This window comes from Aquila chrysaetos, unplaced genomic scaffold (genome assembly GCF_900496995.4).
Source record: "Aquila chrysaetos chrysaetos unplaced genomic scaffold, bAquChr1.4, whole genome shotgun sequence".
Lineage (NCBI taxonomy): Eukaryota > Metazoa > Chordata > Aves > Accipitriformes > Accipitridae > Aquila > Aquila chrysaetos.
The window spans coordinates 413,499-435,950 of record NW_024470381.1 but is presented as its reverse complement, the minus strand read 5'-3'; the positions used below and the strand labels follow the sequence as shown (position 1 = coordinate 435,950).

Genomic DNA, 22,452 nt, shown 5'->3' with positions numbered 1-22,452 from the left:
CATGGGGCCTGTCAGTGTCGCATGGGGAGTGCTGGCATGGCACAGGGCGTGCAAGGCTTGCACGAGGTGTATTAGCTTCACATGGGGCGTGTCGGTGTTGCACAGGGTGCATGGGTCTTGCATGGGGCACACTAGCCTTGCACAGGGTGTGTTGGTGTTGCATGGGGTGTGCAAGTCTCGCATGGGGCATGTTGCTGTTGCACATGGGCATCACTGGGGCATTGTGGGGGGCTCGGGGGGACCCCCCCTGCCCATGCAGAGGGCTGAGCCCGTGCAAACTCCCCACACCCCAAACGAGGGTCCCCCCAGCCCTGGGGCCCCCCCCCAGGGGGACCCCCACTCACCCCCCTCCTCGAGGGGGGGGTCCCCTATTGATGGGGGGGGTAAGGGGTCCCCCCAGGGTGCTGGGTCCCCTCGGGGGGGCTGGGGGTAAAAATAACTGGGCTGAAAGTCCCGGCAGGCGGGCTGGATCCGGCCTGGGGCGGGGGGGCCGCTGCTCCCTCCGGCCCCTTCCCCTTTCGGTATGAGACACGGAGGAAGAAGGGCCCCGAAGTCGGGGTCCCCCCGCACCCCAGTTCCTCTCCCACCCCTTTGCAAGGGGCTGGACACCCCTGGCCCTGGAGGGGGGGGGTCGCACCCGGGGGGGGGGGGCTGCCAGGGCCGGGTTGGGGACCCCCAGTGTTGCCTGAGCCACCCCTGGTGCCTCCCATGTCCAATTTGGGGTTTCCCACTGGTTCCAGTTTGGGGTGCCCATGGTCCAGCCCACCCTGGTTGGGTCCCTGGGTCCTGGTTCAGCCCCCCCAGACCCAGTTTGGGGTCCCCCGGTCCCAGTCCAGCTCTCCCAGTCCCTGTTTGGGGTCCCCCGGTCCTGGTTTGGGGTCCCCTGGACCCGGTTCAGCCCCCCGGTCCCAGTTTGGGGTCCCCCCCAGGCCCAGTTCAGCCCTCCCAGTCTCATTTTAGGGTCCCCTGGTCCCAGTTCAGCCCCCCCCAGTCCCTGTTTGGGGTCCCCCGGTCCCAGTTCAGCCCCCTCCAGTCCCAGTTCAGCCCCCCCCAGTTTGATGTCCCCTCAGTCTGTTACTGATTTGTCATTAATTTGTTATTAGTTAGAATTAATCATATTTAGTTTTAATATTTTAGCAAAATCATATGTATGTTGTATTTTATATATTTAACCACCAACCAGTGTCTGCTGTGAAATCCCCTGTATAGCCCCGTATCAAGGCCAGAGAAATTGGCTAAAATCATCTAGTAGGAACATTTAGAACTTAGAGAACAGGATAAAGAAATACCTGACAACGGGGTGGTGTAAGAGTTGTCAGTACGTTACCTGACAACGGCCTGTTTGGAACGCAGCGGGGCCGATCCCCAAAGATAGAATGTGCAGTACAAGGCTCCTGGAAGGTCCCTGGCTAGAGCCGTTAGAGATAACTGCATAGCTACTGTCAAAAAGGATGGATTGCACCTGTTGCCATAACATCGATGAAGAAATCATAAACTCTAGACGAACTTTGCTTCATTATAATACCAAAACACACCTCCTGGTCAAAAGCTACCCGCCTCCAAGACCTACCACGCCTCGGAGAGACCTTCACTACGCCTGCGTAAAAGATATTCACATATGCTAATGATTTCCCAAAAATCTAATGAATATGTATAACTTTTCTTGGAAATCTAATGAATATGTATCGATAAGTCTTAATATAAGGTGTATTGTTTTGGTGACAGGTGTGCGTGGTTCGTGAGAGGACTCGCCCGCGCACCCGGCCGTCAATAAAGAAGTGTCTGCTTATCTACACTAAATTGGTGTTGATAAGTTCTTCATTCCGAGCTTTTCGGTAACAGTTTTTGGCGACCCAGATGGGACCTCGCTGAGAGAGACCGGAGGAGTCGGAGACCGATCGGTTCCTGCCGGCACCGAGGATTTCTCGGGGATACCCATCGATCCCCGATCCATAAGGCTCTTTGCGACGTCCCCTGGATTTTGGTAAGACACTTCTTTTAAATATTAAGGATAGTGGGTTAGAGTCCCCCCGGTATTGTTTGGGGTTAGAGTCCCCCCGAGTGGGTTAGAGTCCCACCGGTATCGTCTGCCTGTCAGACGCGGCGAAAGCTGCGCAAGGTTGGACAAAAGGATCCTGAAGGAAGTAGAAGCCTAGGCGTCTGCCCGTAAGACATAAGCGAAAGCTATTGCTGGGTTGGACAATTTGGGAGTGGGTTAGAGTCCCACAACTTTTGAGGATTCTGGGTTAGAGTCCCAGCTTCAAAAGCATTTTGGAAATTTTGGGTTTGAGTCCCAAATTCTAAAGGAAGAAAAAAAAAAAAAGAAAAAAAAAAACCAAAAAGAAAGAAAGAAAAAAAAAAGGAAAAAAAAAAAAGGAAAAAAAAAGGAAAAAAAAAGTGAGATATATTGTGTACTTGGAAGTATCGTGAGTGTTGTAAGTGTGGGATGTGCAATTGAGCATGAAGTGAGTCTTGGCAACGATTGTAGTGTCTTTTATTGAGGTTGGAAGTTATAAAGTGTGAATATATTTGCTGGTTAATAATTTTGCCAGGGGATATTGGTTATGACTCTTGCTTAGGGAAGTCGGCTTTGTCCGTGCCCTAGGCAAGTAGGTGGACTCCATTACCTGGCAACAATTGTTATTTGTATTTATTTAATATCTGGTGTTTGATATATGCATTTGGTATTTGAAACTTTGTATTTGATATTTGGCATTTGGTATTTGGTTTGGTATTTAACATCTGACAATTGATTATTGATTTCTGATATATGTTATATATTTAATAGATATTTGGTATTGGGTATAAACATAATGGCATTTGGCAAATTATTTAAGAGTAAGAGTATGGGAAATTTGTCCACTGATGGAAAGATACCGAAAACATCTCCGTTGGGATGTTTGTTGGCACATTAGGGAGAACTGCATGATGATTTACGTAAAAATCAAATGATTGACTATTGTAATCATTGGTGGCCTCTGTATACATTAAAGGATCAGGAAAGGTGGCCCGTGAATGGGACACTGAATTATAACACCATTCTGCAGTTAATGTTGTTTTGTAGAAGAGAAGGGAAATGGAGTGAAGTACCTTATGTGAATTTATTTTTTTTTACTTAAGGCAGAGACGAGATTGGCAGAATGAGTGCAAGCTAGTTAGTAGGGACAATTTGGTAATGGCTATAACTTTTGATAATAAGAAAGAGAAGAAATGTTGTCTGGCATGTGATATTGCCCCCAAAGAGGATGAAGGGCCAGAGTTGGAGATATCCCCTCCCAGGAGAGGAAGGAATTGGGGGTGAGAGCATAGGGAACAGATGGAAGAACCAGAAAACAGTGGAATAGAGAATGCAGGAGAAGAACCGTCTGAAGTTGTGATTCACACCCCCATTTCTCGAAGGACCCGACAACAGGCACAAACAATAGCTCCCTTGCGGCAGGGAGCTGGTAACGATGGACCAGTGTATGTAAAGGTGCCCTTTTTGGTTGTGGACTTGATGGCTTGGAAGCAGGCAGCTGGTGTATATAGAGAAGATCTTGAGAGAGTTGGCAGAGTAGTGGATACTATAATTAGAACGCAGAATCCAGACTGGAGTGATTTACAGGTGATCTTGGATAATTTGTTGGATGATACAGAAAAGCAGATGGTACTAAAAACTGGCAAAGCACAGGCAGAAGTGGCAGTATTGAGTGAGACAATAGGTGGAACCTTAGAGCAGAATTTTCTGTCTGGGGATCCGCAGTGGGATCCAAATAAAGTAGAACATAGAGAAAGGTTGAGTCGGTATCAGAAATAGATTTTATATGGAGTTAAACATGCTATGCCTAAATCTTTGAATTAGTCTAAATTATATGAGGTGAGGCAAGATAAGAATGAATCTCCCTCAGTGTTTCTGGAAAGATTGAAGGAAGCTGCCAGAAAATATACTGATTTAAGAGTAGAAACAGAGGCGGCTCAGATACAGTTGGCTTTGATTTTTATGGGGCAGTCGGCACCAGACATAAGAAAGAAACTTCAGAAGCTGGAGGGAGAGGATTCAAGGAGTTTGAATAAATGTTGGAGACAACATGGAAAGTATATAATAACAGGGAAAAAGAAGAAAGGAAAATCAGAGAAATAGATTCTGGCCGTAATGACAGGAACAGCAGACAGAGACGAGGTAAGGAAGAAGGACGAGGTGGCAGTGGACGAGAGATTTATGAATTTTAGCAATCGGAATTTTAACACCCCCTTAGGAGTGAATCAGTGTGCTTTGTGTCGGGAGGAAGGACATTGAAGAAAAGATTGTCCTAAAAATGTGCAGTGTCAGGAGGAAATATTCAAAAGGAAGTACCAGAATGATAGTTTTGGATGAATGAAGGGACCGGAGGGGAACCCAGCTGAGCCTCTGGTTTAATTAAGCTGAGAGAAAAAGAAGTCAAATTTTTAATAGATACAGGAACGACATTTTCGGTATTAAATACTTGTAAGGAAAAATTGGAACAAAAACGGCAAACATAGTAGGAGCAAGGGAAGAAGAAAACAGACCATTCCTGCAACCTCTGGATTGAAATTTGGAAATAAAATAATTACACATGAATTTTTGTATGTACCAGAATGCCCGATACCCTTGTTAGGAAGGGATTTGTTATCTAAATTAAATGCACAAATTGTTTTTGAGGAAGGAGAACTCTTTTTGAAGATACCTGAGTCAAAAACAGGAGAAATCCTAATGATACAAAAAAAGTGGAGGAGGCAAGAAATTCCACCAGGTGATTTTGCAGTGATCCCTACAGTGTGGGAAACAGATATTCCTGGTAAATCAAAATTAGCAGTACCTGTAAAAATAGATCTAAAAGAAGGTGCAGGAACAGTAAAAATTAAACAATACCCAATTAAACCAGAAGTCAAACAAGAGTTAAAGAAATTGATTGACAATTTTTGAAGTATAAAATTTTGGAGGAATGTGAATCTGAATATATACTCCTATTTTACCAGTTAGAAACCCTCGGGAGAATACAGGTTAGTGCAAGATTTGAGAGCAGTGAATCAAATAGCCAAAGACATATATCCTGTGGTTACAAATCCTTATACATTGTTAACAGCGTTAAAGGAGACTCATCAGTGGTTTACAGTGCTTGATCTAAAAAAAATGCTTTCTTTGCATACCCTTGGAGAAGGAAAGCAGAAAGTTGTTTGCTTTCGAATGGGAAAATCCAGAAACTGGGCAAAAGATGTAGCTGACATGGACAAGACTAACCCAAGAATTTAAAAATAGCCTGACAATTTTTGGAAACCAGCTGGCAAAAGAGCTTCAAATCTGGAAACAGGACAAACCAAGGCCTGAACATTTACTTCTACAATATGTGGATGACATATTGATTGCTACAGAAGAAAGATCTACCTGCATACAGTTCCATACAGGAAGAAGGACAATTGGAACATGATTGCCTGGCTGCTATTGAGTATGTTTATTCCAGTCTTGAAGATTTGAAGGATGTACCATTGGAGCGACCGGACTGGGAACTGTATACAGATGGTAGCTTTATAGAACAAGGAGTTCGATACACTGGATATGCGGTAACAACAGACACCACAGTTATAGACAGAAGCATTGCCAAGTACCACCTCAGCTCAGAAAGCAGAACTTATTACTTTGATTCGAGCTTTAGAACTAAGCGAGGAGAAGAAAGTAAATATTTGGACAAATTCAAAGTATGCTTTTGAAGTGGTACATGTCCATGCAGCATGTGGAAAGAAAGAAGATTATTGTCCTCCCAGGGATCAAATATTAAACACCAAGATGAAATTTTACAATTATTACAAACAGTTCAGAAACCAGATCAGGTAACAATCATACACTGTAAAACACATCAAATTAGAAACACAAAGGAAATCACTGGAAATAATTTAGCCGACCAAACAGCAAGAAAGGTAACAAAAGAACGAACATTGCAAATAGCATTAATTCCCTCCAAAACAGTAACTCTCCCTAGGGAAAAACGAAAATACTCAGAGGAGGATGATAAGCTAGGTCAATTATTAAATGCTAAGAAAAACCTAGCCAGATGGTGGGTAACACCTAAAGGACAGTAGTAGTTCCACCCTTTTTGATGAGAGAAATAATTCAAACAAAGCATCAGGAGTGTCACTGGAGAACAAGGCCTTAGTAACTTCCTTACAAAAACAAGTGGTATCACTCAGAATGTTAAATAGCTAAAAAAAAATAACTGCAAAATGTTGAAGTATGTTTGAAAAATAATCCAATAATCAGGAAAAGGTTCAAAGAGGTCGAATAAAAATCTAGTACAGAGCCTGGAGATTATTGGCAAGTAGATTTTTTAGAACTACCTAGACAGAATGGGTATCGGTACATCCTGGTGGGGGTTGATACTTTTACAGGATGGCCAGAAGCTTTTCCCTGTCGTTCCACACGAACAAAAGAAGTAGTAAAATGGTTACTACGAAAAATAATTCCAAGGGTTTAAAGTTCCTATTAGAATTTCTTCTGACAGAGGTCCACACTTTGTTGCAGAAGTGGTCCAAAATGTTACACAAATTCTGGGTATCACATGGGATTTGCATACCCCATGGAGGCCACAATCCAGTGGGAAAGTAGAAAGAATGAATCAAACCTTTAAAAGACAAATAAGCAAAATTTGTCAAGAGACTAATTTAAAAAGGCCTCAAACACTTCCATTGGCATTATTACGAATTAAAATACAGCCAAAGAGTAGAACCTCAGTCAGTCCTTATGAATTATTGTATGGAAAACCTTATGAATCTCCAGAACCAAACCCGAACATGCAGGTAAAAGGAAAACAAGATGTGTATAACTATTTGCTTTCCTTAGAAAAAACTTTGACTGCAATTCGAAGAACAGTGGTATAGAATAGACCATTATCCCTGGAAGTTCCGGTGCATACCTTACAACCAGGAGACTATGTCTATGTGAAACGTGGACTTTCGAACCCTGCAGGAACATTGAAAAAGACCCTTCCAGATACTGTTAACCACACCTTCACAGCTATTAGAATTACAAAATCAGATGTTTGGATACACTACATTCAAGTGAAGAAAACACCTACTCCATGAAAAATTATTAGCCGGGATTCCAAAAACTTTAAAACTGACTCTTGAAAACATGTCTAATTTTTCATATCTGTTTGTGTTTGTTCTTTTTTGTATTAGTTCAGCAGATAATGATAGTAGAAACCTGGACTGATTTGATAATCAGGAACAAAAAGACAAGTAGAAACAAAACAATTGATTAGCATTCCTGAAAAAAAATGTCTGAAGAAACAATTTACCAATAGAATTACAGTAAATTGCATGATCATGAGAAAGGTTCCAATTGTTTCACCAGAATACAGTCCACCCACCAGTATATGCCGAAACAAATATTGACTCTCAGAATAATAATAAATCAATACTAGATAGATGTGAAAGTGAAATACTTTTCAACACTTTCAAAGGGGGGAAATGTTACTGATTTGTCATGAATTTGTTATTAGTTAGAATTAATCATATTTAGTTTTTAATATTTTAGCAAAATCATATGTATGTTGTATTTTATATATTTAACCACCAACCAGTGTCTGCTGTAAAATCCCCTGTATAGCCCCGTATCAAGGCCGGAGAAATTGACTAAAATCATCTAGTAGGAACATTTAGAACTTAAATAACAAGATAAAGAAATACCTGACAACGGGGTGGTGTAAGAGGTTGTCCAGTACGTTACCTGACAAACGGCCTGTTTGGAACGCAGCGGCCGATCCCCAAAGATAGAATGTGCAGTACAAAGCTCCTGGAAGGTCCCTGGCTAGAGCCGTTAGAGATACTGCATACTACTGTCAAAAAAGGATGGATTGCACCTGTTGCCATAACATCGGTGAAGAAATCATAAACTCTAGACGAACTTTGCTTCATTATAATACCAAAGCACACCTCCTGGTCAAAAAGCTACCCGCCTCCAAGACTTACCACGCCTCGGAGAGACCTTCACTACGCCTGCGTAAAGATATTCACATATGCTAATGATTTCCCAAAAATCTAATGAATATGTATAACTTTCTTGGAAATCTAATGAATATGTATCGATAAGTCTTAATATAAGGTGTATTGTTTTGGTGACAGGTGTGCGTGGTTCGTGAGAGGACTCGCCCGCGCACCCGGCCGTCAATAAAGAAGTGTCTGCTTATCTACACTAAATTGGTGTTGATAAGTTCTTCATTCCGAGCTTTTCGGTAACAAGTCCATTCCTCCTCGTTTCGGTGTCCACCGGTCACAGTCCAGCCCCCCCCCCCCCCCCCGATCCCGGTTTGCTCTCCCCCCCTCCCCTCTGGTCCCTATTCGGGGTCCCCTCACTCCCACACCCCCCGCCCTCCTTCCTCCCCCCCCCATCCCGGTCCCGGTTTCGGGCACCCCCGGTCCCGCTCCACACCCTCTTCCCGCCCTCCCCCGCCACCCCCCTCGGGCGCGGTCGGTGCGTCCCGGCAAAAACTTTCCTCCTCCTCCTCCTCCTCCCCCTTAACCCCTGCCCGTCCCGGCACCGCGGGGCGCAGCCGGCGGCTCCGTTCCCGTCCCGGTGGGTGCCGGTGGGTGCCGATGGGTGGGGGTCACCCCGGCGGTGCTGGCTCTGCTGGTGGCCGCCGCCCTGGGGTCGGGACCGGCCCCGCCCGGTGAGTGGTGAAGGGGGGTCCCCGGTAAAGGGTATGGGGTGGGCAGGGGGGGAGAAGAACTTTGGAGGGGGGGCACCCACTTTCCGATGGGACACTTTGCCGGGGGGGGGCCAGGACGAGGGTCCTTTCGGGGGGATCACTTTGCGGGGAGGTGTGGGGGGGTCCCCGGTCGTGCCTCAGTTTCCCCCGCTAGCCCCATAGCGGGGCCCGGCCCCCCCCCCGCACCCAGCAGAGGAGGAGGGGGGGGGCCACGCTGTCGTCGTCCCCCCCCCACCCCAGCCCGGGGCCACCGCCCGTCCCCGCCGTCCCGGCCAGACATCTGGGGCTGGTTATGGCCGGGGGGGGGGGTTGAGATGACCACGGCCGGGCCCCCCCCCCCCGGAACCCCCCCCGGCCCCGGGGGGGGGGAGGGGGGGGCAGATGCCAGGGATGCCTGAAGGCTCCCGGGGGAGCGGGGGGGGGGCACCGCGGCGGGGCCGTGACCCCCCATTTCTCTTCCCACGCCCTGCTGTGGCCCTCCCCCTGCCCCAGGGACCCAGGTGTCCAGGATGGGGTGTCCGTGTCCCCCCCAACCTCCTGTTGGGGGGCACGATGCCCCCCCCCAGGCACTTGGGGGGTGCTCGGGGGGCTGGGGGGGTCCTGGGGGGCAGTGAGGGCCTCAGAGGGTGGTGGGGGTCCCGTGGGGGGGGTACTGGGGGGGCAGGGGGGTTCCCAGAGAGCAGGGGGGGTCCTGGTGGGGGTCCCAGAGAGCATTGGGGGTCCCAGGGGGTGGGGGGGGGGTCCTGGTGGGGGTCCTGGAGGACAGGGGGGGTCCCGGGAGGCAGTGGGGGTCCCAGGGGGTGGTAGGGGTCCTGGGGGACCCCTGCTGATGCCCCCCGTGTCCCCCCCCCCAGCCCTGTCCTTCCTGGAAAACCCCTCCAACGTCACCTCCTCGCTGGGTAAGACGGTACGGCTGCGGTGCCGGGTGCGGGGGGCCGGCGAGCCCCCCGAAATGGGCTGGCAGCGGGACGGGCACCCGCTGGAGCTGGCCGACAGCGACCAGGCCCAGGTGCCGCTCAGCGAGGACGTCTGGCTGGGCACCAGCCAGCTCAGGTGGGCCACACCGCACTGGTGGCACAGCCAGCACCATATTTCACTGTGCCATGTTGCACCGTGCCATGTTGCCCTGTGCCATGCCGTGTTTCCCCATGCCACATTGTACCATGCTGTGCTGCATAACACCACACCGTGTTGCGCCATGCCATGCCATATTCCACTGTGCCATGTTGCCCCATGCCACGGTGCACCATGATGTACCATGTTGTCCCATGCCATGTTGTGCCATGCCATGCCATTGCTCTGTGCTGTGGCACTGTGCCGTACCATGCCATGTTGCCCTAGGCCCTGTTGTCTGGTGCCATGTTGCACTGTGCCGTGCCGTGTTGCCTCGTGCCACGTCGCACCGTACGGTGCCGTGTCGCCCTGCGCGGCGCTGTGCGGTGCCCGACGGTGCGGTGTCCCGCAGCATCCCGGCCGTGCAACTTTCGGACGCTGGGCGCTACCGGTGCTGGGCGCGCGCCGGCGGGGAGCAGCTCCTGTCCACCGAGGCTCACCTGGAGCTGGCGGGTGAGCGGTAGCACCCAGGGGCGGGGGGGCACCCATCGGGGTCCCCGGCACCCCCTTAACCGTCACCGTCCCTCCCCAGGGCTGCCCTTCTTCTTGGAGGAGCCGGAGGACCTGGAGGTGGGGGTTGACACCCCCTTTAACCTCAGCTGCGGTGCCCGGGGCCCCCCCCGAACCCGTGCGGCTGCTCTGGCTGCGGGACGGGGCCCCCCTCAACTCTCTGCTGGACCCCCTGTCCAGGGCCCCCTCCACGCTGCTGGTCCCCGGTGAGAGGGGCCGGGGGGGGGCTGGGGGCAATGGGGAGGTTGGGGGGTAATGGGGGACTGGGCTGTGCTGGGGGAGATGGGGGTAATGGGGGTAACAGGGACATTGGGGGGCAATGGGGGGGCTGGGCTGGGGGGCTGGGGGCAACGGGGGGGCTGGGGGACAATGGAGAGGTTGGAGGGGGGTCAGGATGCAGCAGAGTTTGGGGGTGATGGGGGTTGGGGGGGGTTCATGGGGGGTCAGCCATTCCTGCCCAGCCATGCCAGCAGGGGGGGGGGGGGGGGGGGCCGCCCTGTCCCCAGGTGACTCAGCTTGGGGGGGGGCAGCAGGTGGCCAGAGGTGACGCCACTGTGAGTCACCCCAGCAGACCCAGGCGTCTTGGCAGCCCCCCAGACCCCCCCCAACCCCCCCTGCCGGAGTGCTACAGGAATCCAGCGACCAGCCCACCCGCACCACGTGGGGGTCTGGCTCGGTAGAAGGCAGGTGCTTAACGGAGATCTCCTCATTAACCTGGACGGAGAAGAAGGGGTTGGGGACAGCATCGCTGGTGCCGGGACACCTTGGCGGGACCCGACATCACTCACCTTCATCTCATAGCAGACACGGCCCTGCTGTGCACCGTAGGTGGCACGGGCGCCCGACCAGAGGTAGGCGAAGCCCTCGATGGTGAGGGGGTAGCCGCTGTACCGGTCCCGGGCGACTTTGAAGTGCAGGTCGCAGTTGTCTGGAGGTGGGGGATGGAAGCCGCGTGTCAGGCTCCCCAACCCGGGGTGGGGGGTTTCTCCCGCCACCCCCATGCCACTTTTCGGGGCACTCACAAGTATCGATGGGCCACCAGTGTGTCGTCGAAATCCTCCTCATCATCCTCGGCGGGCGGCTGCGGTGAGCGGCCCCTGGAGCGGAAACAGGGAGGGCTCAGCACGGCGGGAGGGGTGAATGAGGAAATTTTGGGACGGCCAGGATTTAACGGGGAGCGGCTCCTCACCTCTTGTCCTCACGGTGCTCGTAATAACCCCGGCCCCGCTGCTCCTCGTATGGCCGTTTGCGGGGCTGCAGCGGCAGCAGCCGGGGCTGCGAGGGGTCCGGCACGCTGTAGCCACCCGGGGGAGTGTCGTAGGTGGGGGGGACAGGGGTGCTGTAGGCAGTGGGGGGAGCACTGTAGGCAGGGGGAGCACTGTAGGCAGGGGGGGGGAGTGCTGTAACCCGGGGCCAGGGCGCTGTAGCTGGCTGGTGGCACGCTGTAGGCAGGAGCGGTGTAGCCGGTCGGCGGCGCGCCGTAACCGGCCGGGGGTGCGTTGTAGGTGGGGGGCGGGGGGAGGGGAGGGGGGATGTTGTAGGGGGGAGCGGGTGTGCTGTAGTTGGGAGGGGGAACGTTGTAGGCAGGAGCAGGGGGGGTTCTTCTGGCTTTGTTTCCGGCAGCTTCATCTCTGTGGGGAGGAACAGCGAGCAGCGTGGAAACAGCAGGAGTCAGGCCAGCACAGCTGCAGTGCTGCCAGCGGCCCCCCCCCCCGACCCTTACCCTGGTGCAGGACGGGGTGTTCTTGGTCCAACACTCTCCCTATCTTAGCGGGATCTGACCTCGGGCTTGAGGCCGCCTGATGTACGGATGGGTGGTGCCCTGGGGCTCGCTCGTGTGGCTGTTGCTGTCGATGCCATCTTCAAAGTGGGGGGGAAAGTGGGAAATAAGTCAGGTGTTACCACTTTATTCGGAGGACAGACGGGGCGGGAGGGGGACTCAGCGGGCATCAGCGGCCCCGCGGGGATGACCAGAACCAGTGTGGGACGAGGGATCCGGTGTCCCGCTCGTGGGGTCACCCCGAATTTGCCGAGGGGATCCCCAGCATGCAGCGACCAGCAAGTCCGTGCCCCGATGGGCACCTGTGGCAGAAGGGTTTGGTTTTTAAACTTGAAGCACGCAGCAAGAGCAGCGCGAGGGGGAAATGGCTGCCAGCATAGGAACGGCGGTGACGACGACAGAGAGCTGCTCCCTGGGGTGGGCACGCCAGCCCCCCGCCGGCTCCTTACCCCCTGACCCATGGCTGTGGCAGCAAAGCCTCCCCTCGAGCTCCCGGCACCACTTTAGGGGCGACAGCCCACTCAGGGGGAGATGAACCCCACCTAGGGTCACCCCCAGATCAGAACTGGCTGGGGGGGGGAACGACACGACGATGATGATGCTGGGATGTGGCTCAGCCCCACATTGATGGGGGGGGGGCCCTGCTTGGCCCCAGCAGCTCTTAGGTAAGTGAAGCTGCTGTCAGGGGTGCCCGGAGCATGGGGGGAGGGCAACTGGGGACCCTGGAGGGACCCAAAACCCGGGAGGGGGGGGGGGGGCAGGCCCCTGCGAGAGGAGGGGAGAAGGTGGGGGGGAACTGGGGGGACCGACCTCCTCAGGGAGGGGGGAAGTAGAGGGACCCCACCTGAGAGAAGTGGGAGGGGGACGAGGTAACCGGGGCCCCTGAGGGAATGTGGGGCTCAGGCCCTTGAGGAATGGAGAGGGTCCCTCAGGGAAGGGAGGGATGGAAGAGACCGAACCCCTGAGGGAAAGGAGGGACTGGCGTCAGGGAAAAGGGCACAGTACCCCTCAGGGAAGGGGGGACCGGGGGGCACAGGGCCCCTCAGGGAAGGGGGGACCGGGGGGGACTGGGGGGCACAGGGCCTCTCAGGGAAGGGGGGGACCGGGCCCCTGGAGGAGGGGGCGACCCCAGCCCCGCCGGGGGCCACCGGAGAGGGAGCAGGGAGGGGGCCCGACCCGTCCCTCAGCGCGGGTGGGCCGGGGACCCCGGCCCGTACGAGCTTGTCCGTCGGGGGCCGGTCCCCCGCGGCTCCGCACCGGGCCCCCGCCGGGCATCCTCCGCCTCCAGAGCCGCCTGCAACCTTTCGGCCAGCTCGGCCTTGAGGCCACGGGTGTCCAGGCCGCGGCGGCCCAGCTCCTCCTTCAGCTCAGTTGACCCGCAGCCGCCGCACGTCCATGACCCCGTCGCTCAACGCCGCCGCGGCCCGGCCATCGAGGCGCCACCGACGGGCCCGGCTCAAAATGGCCGCCATCGCCCTCCTCCCCTCCCCGGCCCGCGCCGCTCTGCAAGACGCGCCGCCATTGGTCCGCCGCCACCGTCCCGCCGCTTGTAACGCGCCTCTCCACTGGGCAGGGCGCTGTCCCCGCCCCCTCCGCGCCGGCACCGCCTCTCTCGCCCAGCTCCCGCTCAGTCCCGCTTTGCAAAGCGGGCGCTCATTGGGTGGCAGTGGGAGTTGCGCTGTAACGCGGCTTTTATAGGGCTGGACGGGTTTGTCTCATACCCCTCGCCGCTGGGGCCAGGCCCCCGCCGGAGAGCATCTGATTGAAACGGAGAGGGCGGGCGCAGCGGGACCACCTCTGGGACAAGGCGGAGAGAGACGGCACAGGCGCACGGCCTGCACTCCCATTGTGGTCCCCGCATGTTGAGGATGGGGGGCGAGCCCACAGGGAAGGCGCTCACTTCCCACTGGCTGCTTTCGCACGGAGGGCGGGGCGAGCCCAGCGCGGCTCTCATTGGCGGGCCGGGGGTTGTGATGCCGCCCCCCATTGGCGGAGCCGCGGGCGGGCTGGGGCGGGCGCGACGCCATTGGGGGAACCCCGGCGGCGTCTACGCGTGCTACCGCCCCGCACTGCCTAGCAACGAGAGCCGACCTCCTATTGGCTGGCGGGCGGAAAGCGCCGCATTCCCATTGGCCGAATCCCGGGCGCTTTGGGCCCGAACCCCAAATCCCGCCCCCCGTGTGCCCCCCCCCGCCCCCCCCCGTGTCCCCCCCCCGGCCCCCCCCGGCCCCTCACGGCCCCCCCCCCAGCCCCCCCCCAAAGCAGCCGAGACGGGGTGCAGGACAAGGGGCTTTATGGGGGGGGCCGGCGTGGGGGGGGAGGGCATGGGTCCCCCCCCCCCGGGGGGCGACCACCGGGTCACCCCCTCCCGGGGGTCCCGATGCCGCGTAAAGTGCAGGGCGGGGGGGTCCTGGGGGGGGCTTTCTGGCCTTTGGAGGGGTCCCGGGGGGGGGGCTTCGGTGTTGGGGGTGGGAGGGTGTCCTTTGCCTTTGGGGGGGACTCCAGGATGCTCCAAGAGACTGGGGGGGGTCTGGTGGGGTCCCTCGGATGCCCTAGTACCTTGGGGGGGGGGTCCCGTCCCTCGGGGGGGTCATCCCGAGTCCATCCAGCGAGCAGAGAGGCACGGGGGGGAGGGCCCTGGGCAGTGAGGCAGCTGGCGGGGGGGGGGGGGGGGGGGCACCGCTCACAGAGCCCCCCCCCCCCCCCCCCCTCCTCAGAGGCAGCGCAAGGGGCTGGGGGGTCCCCGGGGGGCCTCCCGCTTTCGGGGGGGGGGGGCTGGGCAGACCACATAACGCCCAGGAGCCCCCTCGGGTAGGGGGGGGTGCTGGGGGGGGCCGGAGGATCCCCCCCATCCTTGCTTAGGTTGGGGGGGGGCGCCCCCGGCGGCACCTCCCTCCTCCATGTTGACGTAGAGGGGGTCGGGGGGTGTGTGGGGGGGCAACCCCCGCAGGGCGGCCTCCAGGGCCCCCCCCAGCTCCTCGAAGCTCGGTCGCTCCCGGGGGTCCACGGCCCAGCACCGGCGCATCAGCTCGTACCTGGGGGGGGGCACCCCCCCCCCAAAACAGCCCGGGGGGGGCGGGGTGGTGTCAGGATCTCATGGGGCTTGAAGAACTTAGGGGGCTTTGGGGGGGGGTCTTGGGGGGCTCAGAGGGGTCCCAGGGGCTGGGGGGGGCCTTGGGGGGGTCCCAAGGGGATTGGGGGGGCTGGGGGTGATTGAGGTCCCAGGGGTCTGCGGGGGCTCCCGGGGGGTCCCAGGGGCTTGGTGGGTTTGGGGGGGGGCATGGGGGATGTGGGAGGTCCTGGGGGGCACTCACAGGGGGGGGGCCCACAGGGTGGCGGCCCTGGGTGACACTGGGGATATGGGGGGGTGGCAGCAGATTGGGGGGCTCTGGGAGGGATTGGGGGGGTCCTGGGGGTTCCCGGGGGGGGGTGTGTGTGTGTACACTCACAGGTGGGGGGGGGGGGCCCGCAGGCGGGTGGCCCTGCCGCAGGTAGTCGTAGACCTCGCTGTTCTCCACCCCGGGGTAGGGGGTCTGGCCCCGTGTGGCAATCTCCCACATCGTCACCCCAAAGGACCACTGGGGGGGGGGGCAGGATCCACCTGCACCCCTGTACACCCCCAGGATCCACCTGTACCCCCGATCCCCCCAAGATCCACTCACATCCAGGATCCCCCCAGGACCCCTCAAACCCCCCTGGGATTCCCCACCCCTTGATCCTCCCCCACGACCCACCCACACCCCCCCAGGATCCCCCCCCCACCCCCAAGACCCCCCCCATACCCCCCCTTAGATCCCCCCAGACTCCCCCCCCCAGACTCCCCCCTCCCATTGTCCCGGGGGGGGGGTCCCACCACATCGCTCTTGGTGGTGTAGACGCGGTCGGCCAGGCTCTCCAGGGCCACCCACTTGACGGGGACGGGGGCCACCCGGCCCTGCCGGTAGTACTGGCCCCCCCCCATCTGCTTGGAGAGCCCGAAATCCGCCACGCACACCCGCAGGCGCTCGTCCAGCCGTGGGGGGGGGGGGGGTGTGTGTCACCCCATCACCCTGTCACCCCATCTCCAGCCCAGCCCCATGTCCCCATCCATGTCCCCATCCTCATGTCCCCATATCCCCATCCCCGTTCCCTGCTTCTCCTGGTCCCAGTTCCCATGTCCCCAGCCCCATTGTCCTGGTTTCAGCTGGGATAGAGTTAACTGTCTTCCTAGTAGCTGGCACGGTGCTATGTTTTGAGTTCAGTATGAGAAGAATGTTGATAACACTGATGTTTTCAGTTGTTGCTAAGTAGTGTTTAGACTAAAGTCAAGGATTTTTCAGCTTCTCATGCCCAGCCAGCGAGAAAGCTGGAGGGGCACAAGAAGTTGGCACAGGACACAGCCAGGGCACCTGACCCAAACTGGCCAAAGGGGTATTCCATACCATGGGACGTCCCATCCAGTATAGGAACTGGGAAGTGGGGGCGGGGAATCGCCGCTCGGGGACTAACTGGGCATCGATCGGGCGGGTGGTGAGCAATTGCACTGCGCATCATTTGTACATTCCCATCCTTTTATTATTGCTGTTGTCATTTTATTAGTGTTATCATTATCATTATTAGTTTCTTCTTTTCTGTTCTATTAAACCATTCTTATCTCAACCCGTGGGTTTTGCTTCTTTTTCCCGATTTTCTCCCCCATCCCACTGGGTGGGGGGGGGAGTGAGTGAGCGGCTGCGTGGTGCTTAGTTGCTGCCTGGGGTTAAACCACGACACCCATGTCCCCCCATGACCCAATGTCCCCATCCCAGCCCCACATCCCCCCCATGACGGTGTGTCCCCCATCCTCATCCCCCTTCCCGTCCCATCCCTGTCCCCGTCCCCATGTCCCTGTGTCCCCATCCCTTGTCCCCATCATCCCCTTCTCCCCAGACCCACGTCCCCAAGTCCCCCCACATCTCCCTCATCCCCCCCCCCATGTCCCCCCCCCCGTCCCCACATGCAGTTCCTGGCGGCCAGGTCGCGGTGGACGAAGTTCCTGCGGCTCAGGTACGCCATCCCCGCCGCGATGTCGGCCATGAACCCCACCAGCCTCCGCGGGGGCAGCGCCTGGGAGGGGGTACCCCGCTCAACCATGGGCCCCCCCTCCACAGGGACCGCATATCCCCCAGACCCCCCCCATCTCCTTAGACCCCCAGAGGCCCCCCCCCAGCCCCACCAAATCCCCCTCCAAGACCCCCCCAACCCTCCCCAAGCCCCTCAGACCCCCCCAGACCCCTCCAACCCCCCCTGAGTACCCTGACCCCCCCCAGACTCCCTGAGCCCCCTTGAACCCCAAGTCCCCCCAATACCCCCCAGACCCCTCCAAGCCCTCCCTGAGCCCCCCAGACCCCCCAAGACTCCCCAAGCCCCCTTGAACCCCAAGTTCCCCATTACTCCCCCTGCATCCCCACCCTCCCTGAGCCCTCCAAGCCCCACTAAGCCCCCCAAATCCCCCAGCCCCCCCTGGATGCCCACTGCCCCTGAGCCCCCCAAAGCCCCCGGACCCCCCCGGCTGACCACGGGACTGTCCCCAAGGCGGGAGTAGAGCAGGAAGCTGTGCAGGTCCCCGTGCTTCATGAAGGGCAGGATGACGACGGGCGCGGGGAGCCCCTCAGCACCCCAACTCTGCAGGCACACCCCTGCCCCGGGGGGGTCAGCCCCGCTCGCTCGTCTGGGACCCCCGGGGACACCCCCCCCCCAAAAGCACGACAGACGCCGAATGGGGTGCACACCCACCTATGGGGTGCAGACCCTAACACAGGGGGGAGACAGACCCAATGTGGGGTGCAGACCCTAATCTGGGGTGCAGACCCTGAATGGGGTGCAGACCCTAATACAGGGGGGAGACCCCAATGTGGGGTGCAGACCCTGACATGGGGTGCAGACCCCTATTTGCATGCAGACCTCTATTGGGGTGTGCAGATCCTAACAGGGGGGAACAGATCCCTATGGGGGGTGCAGAACCTGGAGTGAAGCCCTAGTTCTGAACCCCACTGGGGGTGGGGGGGGTTGTCCCGTCAGCCTCCCCCATCCCCACGGGGGTCCCTGGGTTGGGGGGGGGGGGGGTCCCTCACCGATCAGCTTCATGACATTGGGGTGGTCGAACTCCTTCATGCAGACGGCCTCGCTGAGGAAGTCTTCCAGCTCCCCCCGGGTGCAGATGGCAACTTGGGGGGGGGTCGGGGGTCAGAGGGGGTCCTGGGGGGTCTTGGGGGGTCGCGGGAGACCCAGGGGAAGGGGGGGGTCTGCGCTTACTCTTCATCGTCTTGACGGCCACTTTGAGGACGCAGTTGTCCTGGTTGAGCTGCCCCTCCATGACGGACCCAAACTCCCCTGCGGGAAAAAAGGTGGGAGGGGGATCTGGGGGTGCCATGGGGTGGGGGGGACACCCCACTATGGGGGTGACCCGCAGCAGGGGGACCCCGGCATCACCCACCCTCGCCCAGGGTCTTGCCCAAGGCCACGCGGTGTCGGTCGACCATGACGTCCCGCAGCTTCTCCTTCAGCTCCTCGCTGATGCCCAGGCTGTTCACTGCGGGGACGGGGCGACGGCACCGCTGGCATCACCGCTGGCACCCCGGGGGACCGTGGGTGGCATCGCAGCAGGCACCCCCCGGCACGGGGATGGGGATGGCACCGGGGAGGGGTGCAGAGGGACTGGGGGGACATGGGGACAGGAGGACGCAGTGCAGGGGGACATGGTGCACAGGGATGGGAGGACACAGGGACATGGTGCAGGGGGACATGGGGACATGGGGACACTGCAGGGGGACAGGGTGATGTGGTGCATGGGGACAGTGCAGGGGGACATGGTGCAGGGGGACGTGGGGACACTGCAGGGGGGACAGGGGGGACGTGGTGCATAGGGGTGGGGGGACACGGTGCAGGGGGACGTGGGGACACTGCAGGGGGACGGGGGGACATGGGACGGCATGGGGACACGGTGCAGGGGGACGGGGCGATGTGGTGCGTAGGGGTGGGGGGACACGGTGCGTGGGGACGTGGGACGTAGGGACACGGGGACACTCACGCATGGCCTCGGTGGTGCGGCGGCTGTAGGAGCTGCACACACGGTACTGCACCGCTGGCTCCCCACAGGGTGCGAAGGCCTCCCTGGGGGGGGACACACAGGTGGCTGCAGCAGGGTCGAGGGGGTCGGGGAGGTGTCCCACACCAGGGGAGGGTCCTGCTCACCCAAACCGCGTCTCCTTCCACCGGCGCTGTGCCGCCAAGATGCCCAGGGCCAGGGCCAGGCCGGCCAGCACAGCGAGGGCCAGCACCACCAGCCACCAGCCCCGGGCCAGCCCCAGTGCCGGGAGCACTGCTGGGGATGGTGGTGTGTCAAGGTGGTGGGACACGGCCACCACCGCCTGGCCCCCACCCTGGCTGTCCCATCCTCATCCTTGTCCCATCCCCATCCTCATCTTCATCCTCATCTGCATCCTCATCCCCATCCCATCCACATCCTCATCTTCATCCTCATCCCCACCCTCATCTTCATCCCCACCCCATCCCCATCCTCATCTCCATCCTCATCCTCATCTTCATCCCATCCCCATCCTCATCCCCATCCTCACCCTCGTCCCATCCCACCCTCATCCCCATCCTCATCTCATCCCCACCTGCATCTTCATCCCATTCCCATCTTCATCTCCACCCTCATCCTCATCCCCGTCCCATCCCCGCAGGCTCCTCACCTGGCTGCATCTCCAACGGTGTCTCTCCAGCTGTGGGGACAGGGGACATTGGGGACACAGGGATGTCAAGGGGACAAGGGGATGTTGGGGGGGGAAGATATTGGGGGGGACAGGGACAAAAGGGGGTGGGTGTGATGGGGACAAAGACACGGGGGTGATGGGGATGGGGATGTGGGGGTGACAGGGACAGGGACATGAGGGTGCTGGGGATGTGGGGGTGACAGGGATGGGGACATGGGGGTGATGGGGACGAGGACATGGGGGAGATAGGGACAAGGACATGGGGGTGACAGGGACAGGGATGTGGGGGAGATTGGGACAAGGACATGGGGGTGCTGGGGATGGGGACATGGGGATGACGGGGACGTGGGGGTGCCGTCACTCACGGGCAAGCAGCAGGACGGGGGGGGCTCCAGGGTCCATCCCCCGCCCCCGTGTAGGGGGACACGCGCACCGACAGGTTCTGCACGGCCGGCGCCAGCTCCAGTGTCTTCTCCTGTGCCAGCCCCACGTCCACCACCACCTGCCGGGGGGAGGACACCGGGGGGGGCAATCGGGTGACAATGGGCGTGAGCAACGGGGTGCAGCGGGTTGCAGGGGGGAGCAATGGGGTGCAATGGGGTGCAGGGGGGTACAGCAGAGTGCAGAGGGGAGCAATGGGGTGCAGCGGGTTGCAGAGGGGAGCAATGCAGTGCAATGGGGTGCAGGGGGGGTGCAATGGGGCACAGAAGGGAGCAATGGGGTGCAGTGGGGTGCAGAAGGGAGCAATGGGGTGCAATGGGGTGCAGGGGGTACAGAGTGGAGCAATGAGGTGCGGAGGGGTGCAGAAGGGAGCAAGGGGGTGCAGGGGGTGCAGAGGGATGCAATGGGGTGCAGGGGGTGCAGCGGGTTGCAGAGGGTGGCAATGGGGTGCAGAGGGGTGCAGTGGGTTGCAGAGGAGAGCAATGGGGTTCATGGGGGTGCGGGGGGGGGTGGGCCATACCTCGGGGGCATGGGCGCTGCGGTAGGCGAGCCGGTACCCCCGCAGCACCCCGTTGAGGTGCCCCCGCGGTGCCGCCCACCGCACCCGTGCCCAGCTGCCGTCCCGCTCCGCCGTCACGTTCTCAGGGGGGGCCCCTGGCACTGGGGGGGGGTGTGTCAGCTGGAGGTCCCAGGCATCTGGGTGCCTGGCCCCCTCTCCCCATGGGGATCCCAACCCCCCAGTCCCACGGGGACCCCCACATCCAGCCCCCCCCAACCCCCTGTCCCCCAATGGCACCCCCACATCCAGTCCCCCAGCCCCATGGGGACCCCCACATCCATTCCCCCCCCACAGCCCTGTTTCCCAATGACACCCCCACGTCCAGCCCCCAACCTACCAGGACCCCAGTCCCCCAGCCCCATGGGGACCCCCACATCCACCCCCCCAGCCCCCCATTTCCCAATGGGACCCCCACATCCAGCCCCATGGGGACCCCCCCCCCGACTCACCACCCTCCAGCGTGGCCATGGGCACCCAGTGGGTCCAGGGCGAGGGGCCGTGGGTGCTGCGGCAGGAGACCCGCGCCCGGTAAGCGGCGAAGGGCCGGAGCCCCTCGATGCGGTGGGTGAAGGGGGGCACGGGTACCACCCGGTTGTAGAGCCCCCCCGGGGGGACGCTGCTCAGGTCCTCGTCCTCAGCCACCACCTGTGGGGACACGTCACCGGGGACCCCCCCAACCCTCCGAGCCTGGTCCCATGGGCACCCCAACCTCGGGGGACACCCCTGGCCCCATGGACACCCCCACCTTGGGGACACCCCTGACCCCAGGGACACCCCGATCTTGGGGACACCCCGACCCCAAAGATGTCCCCACTGGGGACACCCCTGACCCCTGGTGACACCCCAATGGGGATGTCCCCAGCCATGGTTGTCCCCCCAAGCACCCCCTGGGGTAAATACCCCCCCCGTGCCCCCCATGTCCCCAGGAACCCCCATGCCCCCCTGTACCCTCCATGGCCCCCCCGTGCCCCCCAGTGTCCCCCATGTTCCCTATACCTCCCACGTCCCCCTGTGCCCCCCCCGGTGTCCCCCCCCATACCTGGACGGTGCAGAGGCGCAGGGGGGTGTCCCCGCTGGCCCCCGGTTCCCAGGTCACCTCCAGCCAGTGTGGCCCCCTCCTCACCAGTCCCAGGTTTCGGGGGCGCTGGGGGACCACTGGGAGGGGTGGGAGGGGGTAAGTGGGACCCCCCCTTTCCCCCCCCCCCCCATTGTGCCCCCCCCACTCACCGGTGACGGTGGCAGTGCGGGAAGTGGTGACACCGCGGGCGTTGTGGGCTTCGCAGGAGAAGGAGCTGCTGCGGTTCAGACCTGGGGGGGGCATGGAAAAAAGGGGGGGGGAGTGTTGGGGGGCCCCCCTCCCCAGCACGGCTGTGGGGGGCATGAGGGGGTGCAGGAGGGATGGGGGGGGCATGAGGGATGGGGGAATGAGGGTGTGCAGGTGCACAAGGCAGGGCAAGAGGGATGGGGGGCAGAAGGTGGGGGGGTGCAGATGCACTAGGAGGGGGGCATGGGGGGGGGCACATGCAGGGGAGCAGGATGGGACCCCCAGACCAGGCAGCCCGTGGCCTTGATGGGGTGCAGCCCCCCCCCCGGCCCCTGCTCTCAGCCACAAGC

General features: G+C 59.3%; 3 protein-coding genes across 3 annotated transcripts; 1 reads left to right on the top strand and 2 right to left on the bottom strand.

The window, feature by feature from the left end:
* The first annotated feature begins 8,482 nt into the window (after positions 1–8,482).
* On the top strand, positions 8,483–10,532 carry LOC121233082 (tyrosine-protein kinase receptor UFO-like). Its single transcript, XM_041121703.1, has 4 exons — positions 8,483–8,660; positions 9,554–9,752; positions 10,165–10,265; positions 10,345–10,532. The coding sequence occupies exons 2-4, from the start codon at positions 9,652–9,654 to the stop codon at positions 10,530–10,532; spliced, it is 390 nt and encodes a 129-aa protein (XP_040977637.1). The 5' UTR covers positions 8,483–8,660; positions 9,554–9,651.
* A 223-nt stretch (positions 10,533–10,755) lies between these two features.
* Positions 10,756–13,848, bottom strand: LOC115337646 (heterogeneous nuclear ribonucleoprotein U-like protein 1). The gene is given in 12 exon segments (XM_041121702.1): positions 10,756–10,775; positions 10,886–11,036; positions 11,111–11,250; positions 11,345–11,354; positions 11,356–11,419; positions 11,512–11,712; positions 11,714–11,919; positions 11,922–11,953; positions 12,090–12,182; positions 12,300–12,404; positions 13,321–13,471; positions 13,473–13,848. Coding segments are annotated over 12 exon segments (1,275 nt in total). The 5' UTR covers positions 13,575–13,848.
* A 933-nt stretch (positions 13,849–14,781) lies between these two features.
* On the bottom strand, positions 14,782–22,168 carry AXL (AXL receptor tyrosine kinase). The gene is made up of 16 exons (XM_030005998.2): positions 22,066–22,168; positions 21,878–21,993; positions 21,288–21,483; positions 20,800–20,939; positions 20,204–20,340; positions 19,818–19,847; positions 19,295–19,444; positions 19,151–19,233; positions 18,557–18,652; positions 18,376–18,453; positions 18,195–18,287; positions 17,638–17,759; positions 17,078–17,187; positions 15,956–16,115; positions 15,557–15,680; positions 14,782–15,150 (listed from the first exon to the last, which is right to left on the bottom strand). The coding sequence occupies exons 1-16, from the start codon at positions 22,157–22,159 to the stop codon at positions 14,816–14,818; spliced, it is 2,064 nt and encodes a 687-aa protein (XP_029861858.1). The 5' UTR covers positions 22,160–22,168; the 3' UTR covers positions 14,782–14,815.
* Positions 22,169–22,452: the final 284 nt, after the last annotated feature.

Coding starts and splice junctions, on each gene's coding strand:
- LOC121233082 (XM_041121703.1), top strand. CDS start 9,652: ATGGGCTGGCAGCGGGACGGGCACCCGCTGGAGCTGGCCGACAGCGAC. Junction 9,753..10,164: donor CTGGGCACCAGCCAGCTCAG/GTGGGCCACACC, acceptor GGTGTCCCGCAG/CATCCCGGCCGTGCAACTTT. Junction 10,266..10,344: donor GGCTCACCTGGAGCTGGCGG/GTGAGCGGTAGC, acceptor GTCCCTCCCCAG/GGCTGCCCTTCTTCTTGGAG.
- AXL (XM_030005998.2), bottom strand. CDS start 22,159: ATGCCCCCCCCAGGTCTGAACCGCAGCAGCTCCTTCTCCTGCGAAGCC. Junction 19,445..19,817: donor ACCGTTGGAGATGCAGCCAG/GTGAGGAGCCTG, acceptor CACCATCCCCAG/CAGTGCTCCCGGCACTGGGG. Junction 18,288..18,375: donor GGCCGTCAAGACGATGAAGA/GTAAGCGCAGAC, acceptor CCCCCCCCCAAG/TTGCCATCTGCACCCGGGGG.